This window comes from Penaeus vannamei, chromosome 13 (genome assembly GCF_042767895.1).
Source record: "Penaeus vannamei isolate JL-2024 chromosome 13, ASM4276789v1, whole genome shotgun sequence".
NCBI lineage: Eukaryota > Metazoa > Arthropoda > Malacostraca > Decapoda > Penaeidae > Penaeus > Penaeus vannamei.
In genome coordinates, this window is record NC_091561.1 from 32,575,814 (window position 1) to 32,584,805 (window position 8,992).

Here is an 8,992-nt window from a genome sequence, read left to right on the forward strand (position 1 = left end):
GAGAGAGAGAGAGAGAGAGAGAGAGAGAGAGAGAGAGAGAGAGAGAGAGAGAATTATAAGCCCGTTTTTATGTTCATTCCAAGAAACTGCTCATATGACCTTCTGTCTCGACCGACATCTGAATAGTAACATATTTTCCTATTCCTTTTGTGATTCGCCGACCGGGAAGTCCGTGAGGCAAAAAAAAGTAAGAAAAAAAAAAAAAAACGTAAGAGTGGAATGTATTGTATTATTCATTTACTAATCTTGATGATAATAGTAGCTGATATAGTAGCAAGCATGATGCTATTATCACAGCTACTACTATTACTACTGCTTCTTTACCACTCCTAGAACTATTACTGTTACTAGTACTACCACTACTACTACTGATGATGATAATGATTATAATTGTAGTATTAATGTTAATGACACCAACAACAGCAACAGCAATATTGTTAATAATAATAATGACAATTTTTTTATTACTATCACCATTATTATCAATATCATTACTGTAATAATAATAATAATGATGATGATGATGATGGTAATAGTAATGATAATAATAATGATGATAATAATAATAATGATAATATTAATCATAGTAACAAAATAACGATAACAATAGTAATCATAAAAAATATGACAATAATTGTAAAGGCAATAATATAAATAATGATAATAGTAATAACAATAATGAAAACAATAATAACAACGATAATAACAATAATAATGACAACAGCAGCAACAACAACAATAACAACAATAATGATAAGAATAGTGATAATTACAATAGCAACAATAACAATAAGAATAATCGTGATAATAACAATAGCAACAAGAAGAATATGTGATAATAACAATAATTATGACAATACCAGTTACAACATTAAACAGTAAAATTAATGATAGTAACCATGATATTAATGACAGCAATAACAGCAACAATCATAATGATGATTATTAGTTTTAACAGAATACTGATCTTCATAATGGAGATAATGATGATAATGATAGTAATGACAGAAAGGATAACAACGATAATGATACTAAAAATAACAGCAACGATAACAAAAGCAATAGTAATGGCAATGATAATGATAAAAACAATATCAATAATAATAGTAATAATAGAAATAATACTAATACTACTACTACTACTATTAACACTAATAACAATAACAATATCAGCGTGATAAAGATGAATAACTATACAAAAATAAATTGTATGCGTTTGCTGTGTAATCTTTACGACTAATATAACATCTACTAAGTTACCGGAAACGAACAGGTGTGAGTAGGAAGTCAGCGACAGATAACACACAGGATAACATAATATTCACGATGAAAGACAATCCAATGCTCTTTTATATTTACAAAATGAATCAATAAAAAAACGTTGATTGTCACGTTTTCTGTTAAGTAATGTTGCATTTCGAACTGATTTCAGCCTTTCCGTATTTGATAAGAAAACTAACTGAAATGCTAATCATAGTTTCTCCTTTATGCTACACATAAATGGCCATTGTCACTATCATTAATATTCCTGTCATTATATCAGTATCGTTATCATTATTGTCATTTTAAAATCGACATAATAATTAACAATAGTTTTATCGCTATTGAATTTCTTTCAATACTATCTTTTTATTATTGTCATTTTGTACACTATCATGTACACTAATATTGTTCTCATGACTGTAAGTTCCGTTGTCAAGAATTTCCCCGATATCGTTAATATTACCATTTCCATCACTATTATAGTTGGCATTATTATTATCATTATTTCTATTATCATAATCATCATTATTTTTTATCACAATCATTATCATTATTTTCACCATCTTTATCAATATTACTGCTATCATTATTTCTACTATAATCATTATAATCATAGGAGTAGTTAGTAGTAGCAGTACTAATAATAGAGTAGCATTGTTAGTGACATCATTATCATTATTATAGTTATTGGTATTATCATTAGCATCACAATTATTTCTCATAATTTCCTTGTTAACCTCAGCATTGCCATCTGTAACTGCGGTACCCATATTTTATCTTTCTGTGAAAATTATTGATAGTATCACTGATATCATTATCATTATAACCATCTAATGAATTATCTGCTATTTTTATCACACCACATTTTTATCCATCAAAGTGCTATTCTTTCACTAATTTCTCTTATTCATATGATAAAACAATGGTAATGATAATGACAAAATTTAATTTTAAAAATCATATAATATCAACCATATTAACAATGAAAAAGAAATATATGTACCGACAGAAGCAAGGAAATACCTACAAAACGTCGAAATGCATACTTCATATTTTTCGAGTCAAAAAAGACGCATGTCCATCTTCTCACACCATTCCTTGTTTTTTTTTTTTTTTTTTTTTTTTTTTGAAGTGAATTGACTGCGTAATATATCGGTATTTTCAGTTCATAGTCGACATTCTGTAAAGCAATGTTGGTATGATCCATTCTCGAGGAGACATGATTAATCCTTCTTGAATTCACTGGGATGATTGGACACATACCAAAGGCCTTGGAGGTATTATTGTCTTTCATTGACGAATTCGTATCACCATTAAGCAGGTATTGCACCAACCATTTTTATTTCATTGACTATTTATGCACATTATTGACTAGTTCCATCTCAGTAACTTCTATTCCTGTCATTCTTCGTTGTGTTTAGCGTATTCTAAATATGTTTCCACATGTCAGGGGATTTTGGTTGCTGTCACATTAATGGACAACCCGTACAGGTTCCATAAACAACGACTTGAACTCTACGGCCTACACTTATAGAAGGCTCATAAGGTAGCAGAATCTCTCACACGTTGGAAGTCTAAACTTATGGAAGGCTTCTCCGGCAGTAGCAGAATTTCATGGCATCCTCAGGATATCTCACACGTTAAAATCTTTCTCCGTTGAGTGTGCATCACCGTGGGACGTTCATCTGCGACATCGTTAGGACTTCATTGGACGCCTTTCTTTTTGCGAACACCGTGTATGGCCGCGAGAGCGAAAGTGAAACTGACAGAGTGTATAGCAAGGCGATGGACAAGTTGGCTGATATGGAAATGGCACAGAAAGAGAGAGAAATCGACATAGATAAGATGAGATAGATGGAGAAATTAAGGGAAACGGAGAGGGTGATTTGGCCATATGTAACGCAAATCGAAACTGAAATGGAAATAGATAGAAGAAAGGGGACAGGGAGAGGAAGGGGAAGAGAGAGAGAGGCGGGGGAAGGAGCAGAAGAAGGAGAGTTCAAGGGAATGAGAGAGACTGAAACAGACGTGCACACCGAGACAGAAAAAGTCACAAAATCCACTGCCTTTTCTTCCATCAAAGTCCCTCGTAGAAAGTGCGGGTAGTTCCAAGGCTGGACGTCGGCCGATATCAAGGCCAGATAGCAGATGCAGCTGATGAAGTACATGGCAGCGCTGATTATGAACACATCTCGCCATGCTGCCATGATATCCTGGGGGAAAATGAAAGTTTAGTCAACATTTTAAAATAATTACCTTTGTTATCACTATTGCTATCTTATGACTGTTAACATAATCATTATCGAAAGATTTTATATGTACAAAAATCGTTGTAATTATGCTTATTAACATACACACCGATTAACATAAAAATAAAGATGGAACATCACCCAAACACACATCAAACAAGCGGCCAAACACAAACCTCTCTGTGCAGAAGCAAACTGCTGATCGCGGGATTGATCACTCCTGCCACAGCGCCCACGGACTTGGTGATGCCCAGCAAAGTCCCCGCCAAGTTCGGTGCCAAGTCCTGGTGGGAGCACAGGAACCCGCTGTTCGCCGCGCCGGCCAAGATGGCGGAGCCCAGCAGCACTGCGATTGTCAGAACAGCATCATACTGCACGAAGCACAAGGCTATGAGGCCGAACATGGGGCCCAATAATGCTGCAAGGAACAGAGAAATGAGGTTATCATACTGATCATTCAGAAACTAACTGCGACGTTATCGAGGAGGTTAAGGTGAGAATTCGTCATCAGTGCACTTTCACAACAAACCCACCATTCTATAGGAAATACTGTAACTACCATCCTTCCAATGATTCAGGTATCCAACCATTACAAAGGAAAGGACTCACCAGCGACCATGGACAGCCTCCTGACAGTGACGATGGAAGACTTCTCCGTGGCCGTGAGGGCGTCCACCAGCGCCGCCCACCCGAGGCTGGACGCCCACATCAACAGGGAAGGCAAGGTGGAAACCACTCCGTTCTGCCAGAAGTAAATCCGACAATTAGTTCAACAAAATACCAAGAGAATAATAATGGGAATGGTAATGATACCGATAATGATGATAATGAAAGCGATAACATCACTAATCATATCAATGATGATAATAACGATAAGTATAACATCAATGAGGCAAAAATGATGGTAATAATAACAATGATAATAATGATAATAATAATAACAATGATAATAATGATGATAATAATAATAACAATGATAATAATGATAATAATAATAACAATGATAATAATGATGATAATAATAACAATGATAATGATAATGATGATAATAATAACAATGATAATGATAATAATAATAACAATGATAATAATTATGATAATAATAACAATAATGATAACAATTATCATAATAACAACACTGATAATAATTATCATAATAATAATGAAAATAATGATAATAATAATCATAATAATAATGAAAATAATAATGATAATAATTATCATAATAATAATGAAAATAATAATGATAATGATAATAACAATAACAATAGTAATGATAACCGAAGAAAAACGTATGAAAATGAAAATACTAGAAACAACAATTTCTTGTAGCGGATTTGCTACACCACTTTCTCGTAAGTCAACAATGTCGAGTAACCAGAATCTCATTAAAATAATAAACCAATCAGCACAAAACATGAAAACCAAGCGCGTCAAGAACAATGGCCATACCTGTTCCAAGTTGAAGCCCAGGACGTCTCGTAGGTACGTGGGCAGCTGCATCAGCAAGGTGTAGAGGCCGAAGTCATTCCCCACGGTGGCTGCAGTCAGAGCCCAGAAAGGAAGGGACTTGGCGAGGGCCAGCCAAGGAATGTCTACTGTCTGGAACAAATGGAGAGATTGTGATTATTAGGAAGGTTTTAGCATCAAGTTGGTTGAACAAGAGAAAGTTTTGATAAACGATGAATGAATTGCCTAACAGAATGCAAAACACAGATGCATATATACAGCAAGAATCGCACCTCTTTCGCCAGTACTCTGCATCAGCCCCGTGCCCTCCCATCGCCACCTCTCCTCCAGCAGTTGCTTTACCTCCGTTCCCTTGACACACTCCTGGTGGAGCTTCAACTTCTTCAGCTCAGCCTCCGACAGGCCTGGGTGGTCCTCCGGCCTTTCGGACACGAGGCACCACCACGCCAGCGCCCACACCAGCCCGGACGCCCCGAACACGTAGAAGACGAGGGGCCAGCCGCCCAACACGCTGGAGGAGCACAGCCACCCACTGGCTATCGTGCCCACGACAGTGCCCAGTTGCGAACCTGGAAGAAAACCGTTTCCAGTAAATGTCGCAGTTATCAAAGAGATACCTGAGAGCTATCACAAAATGTAAACAATCCTAAGAATGTTGGCAGACGATCATATCAATAGCAATCCAAACAAAAACCGTCACACTCATCTTTAAAGTGTTTAAAGATGATTGTTCATCTGTTTAAACAAGATGAACCCCTTACCTGAGCTCACGATGGTGGTGAACTTGGCTCTCTCAGCGGGCAGGATCCAGGCGGCCATCATCACGTTAATGGCAGGGAAAGTCACGCCCTTGAATGACATTCAGTGGAGAGGAATTAGATATCGCCAAAGCATGTACAAAAGTGTAACATGTTTAATACATGTATGCTAGAATGATAATGATAGTATTAATCGTAGTATGTTTATGTAAATGATAATTCTAATGATGGCACTTTCAAATGTAATGACGATAATAACGAAAGCAAGAACATTAACATCAACAATCATAAAAATGATGTTATTGATTATAATGATGTTGGCACTTTCAATGGTAATGACAATAGTAAAGACAACAATAATGATAATAATTGTAATGATGATAATAATAGTAATAATATTAATAGTAGTAATGATTGTAATAATAATCATGATCCACTTTGATTATAAAAGTAGCAGATATGACGTTAACAATATCGATACTATTAAACATAAGAACACAGAATGCTCACCTGGGCAGCTCCTTGCAACATCCTGATGACGGCGAAGAGCTTGGCACTCGTCCTGGCGCAGGGGGGCGACACGAGGGCCAAGAGCGACGACACAACGATGCCCCACCCGAACAACCTCCCTCCCCCCAGGTGCTCCGACCCGCGACCCCCCGCCAGGCTGGAGGCCGCGTACCCCAAGAAGAAGCTGCCCAGCACCATGCCTTGGGTCGCCGCGTCCCACCCGCCTGGCTCCCCCCCCTCCTGCAAGCAACAAAGGCATCAGATGGGAGTCTGGGGATCGCTTTTTCATGCATAAGTGGGAAACTACTGCTCAAGACTTGGTGGAAATTGAGAACTACTCTGGACAACGTTTGGAGTGTTTAAATGCCATTTGTTGCATCGGATGCAATACTTCCTGCTACGTAGATGTATGTGGGCACCTTACGTATGCAACTCAAAGGCAGAATTGAGTAGTTATTCATTTAACATAAACAGTAAATGGAAGTTTAAAACATGCCAATATGATAACTGGAGAGAGAGAGAGAGAGAGAGAGAGAGAGAGAGAGAGAGAGAGAGAGAGAGAGAGAGAGAGAGAGAGAGAGAGAGAGAGAGAGAGAGAGATGACAATAACAAAACCGTAACTAACCTTGTAATAGGCAGAGGAAGGGTCTCGGAGAGCCTGACTCGTGTTGCCACTGGCTCTCGCCATGGCGACGATGGCGACGGAGAGGCTCACCCGCTGGCAATACTCCACCACAGTCCCGAGGCAACCAAGCACAACCATCGTGTATATGGGCTTCCTTTCCCATCCTTCAGGTCAGAGGAGAGATGGTCGATGATCCACTTCGGTTATTTCACACACACACACACACACACTCATTCATACATACGCACACACACGCTAGCTCATATATTGTAAACTTGCTTGACTTGTCGATTCACACCCACGCACACACATATTCACGCACACAAAAACACGCATAAAAACGCACACACATTGTGAACTCTTGCCTGAGTGTCGATTCATACATACATACACATGCACACACAAACGTAATCACGATTATTAGAATATTCATAGTTTTTATATCCTCTTTGATTATCAGAAGTTCCTCAACGTTCATGATTGAAAATAACATTAATTTCGCAGCCAAATATATTAGCATTTGGATGAGAACATACAATTATCAGTATATATAAACAGGTATATCAAATCACCACAAAGGAAAAGAAGAAGTATACCACGTTATGAATGAATAATCAAAAATGCATATATATCAAACGAATATCATTTTAATGGAGAATCGTCAGTATCGAACACTGCTAGCATACAATGGGACGAGAAAGCGATGCTATGCCAAAAGACTTGACCTCAACTCACCTGCTTTCGCCGGGCGTCCGAGCAAGGGTGTGCTCTCGGATTCCACATCATACCCAGAGCGAGGAGCCATTTTTAAATAGGTCAAAAGTTCCTCCTTTTGCTGATGCAGCTTCTCTTCGCCGAGAGGGAGTCTGAGGTCTGTGGAAAAATTATTGAATTTATTCTATTGTTACAGTTTGGGGTCACTGGTAGTTCCTGTGGACGCTCATATTGTAGCTATCACAATAATCATTACAGAAATTTAGATGCATAAACCATAAACGCCAACATTATTTTTTTTTAAATAGAGAACTAATAAGACATAATTGGTGTTAAAAGTTAACATTTTCGTTGAGTGACTTTATTGCACTATGACGGAAATATAACATTTAAATAATGTAACTTTGTTCAGCATGCCCTCTGTCTGTCTCTCTTTTATAACTCTTCCACAGTTTCAGATCAATTAGATTAAGTACGTTCATCTGGTCCAATAATTGATGACATTATTTGATCACGATAATTCCTCTCGTCAACCGCCTCTGAATCGGTTATCCGATTAAAGGAAGATAACAATGGCAATAAATTACTGTCAAATCCACTGAACTCCCAGTACATTTATGCAACCAAAACATTGTCCAATAACAATGGCTACAGTTTACCACCAAATCCACTGACCTCCCAGTAGATGAATGGACTTCAAAATCTGTCTAGCTTTGCCTACAACATAACCTTAGCCAAGAACATTTTCCAAGAATTTTCCCAACAAACCGTAAAATTCACAAGACTTACCTTCCGTCTGTCAGAGATTCTTCATCCTACAACAGACGCACACAATGCCATGAAAAGACGATGTGTTCTCTCATGGGCGGAGAGAGGGGGAGTAAAGGCTCAGTATCTGAGGTGGAAGAAGTAGTGCAGAGAAGGACTGTGGTAGAGGGTTTGGGAAAGGTGCCTGGAACCAGTGTAAACCGGTTAGACACCCACACTACGAGATTCTTCATCATGCACTGACTTTTCTTATGTACAGACATAGGAAAATGTGTTTAATGTTTGCAAAGATATGTCAAGTATTATTAGAAATACATTGTAAACATGAAGATAGAATAATGTGACAGCCTAGACTTTTGCACAACAGATAATATAAATAAATATGCAGTAACATTAAAATGAAGAGACGAAATGTTTCCACCCCTTGTCAACTGGAACATATCCTACTCATCTCTCGGCTACACATTTACTATGTGTATTTGGCATGTGAAAACTTAAAATAAATTTAACATGTACGCTGTGGATGAGCGACCAAAAATCAAACCTTTCCCTCCCCCTCTCTCTGTTATACAGTCTGTTTTTCTGTGCCCCTCTCTCTCTCTCTCATTCTGTGTTCCGTCTCTTGCTCCTACCCC

At 37.8% G+C, this 8,992-nt stretch overlaps 1 protein-coding gene across 1 annotated transcript; it reads right to left on the reverse strand.

Annotated features, from left to right (window-relative positions):
- Nucleotides 1-2,361: 2,361 nt before the first annotated feature.
- LOC113811656 (sialin) lies at nt 2,362-8,550 on the reverse strand. The gene is made up of 10 exons (XM_027363438.2): nt 8,379-8,550; nt 7,611-7,748; nt 6,876-7,039; nt 6,251-6,490; nt 5,744-5,831; nt 5,325-5,551; nt 4,965-5,114; nt 4,122-4,254; nt 3,689-3,930; nt 2,362-3,476 (listed from the first exon to the last, which is right to left on the reverse strand). Exons 2-10 carry the CDS (start codon nt 7,678-7,680, stop codon nt 2,931-2,933), a joined length of 1,860 nt encoding a protein of 619 aa, XP_027219239.2. The 5' UTR covers nt 7,681-7,748; nt 8,379-8,550; the 3' UTR covers nt 2,362-2,930.
- Between the last annotated feature and the right edge of the window lie 442 nt (nt 8,551-8,992).

Bases quoted from the DNA above. Each gene is read 5' to 3' on its own strand.
- LOC113811656 (XM_027363438.2), bottom strand. From the start codon at position 7,680: ATGGCTCCTCGCTCTGGGTATGATGTGGAATCCGAGAGCACACCCTTG. The intron at 7,040-7,610 runs GTGAGTTGAGGT...TCTGACCTGAAG, and splicing joins CGGACGCCCGGCGAAAGCAG to GATGGGAAAGGAAGCCCATA. The intron at 4,255-4,964 runs GTATGGCCATTG...TACTTCTGGCAG, and splicing joins TGGGCTTCAACTTGGAACAG to AACGGAGTGGTTTCCACCTT.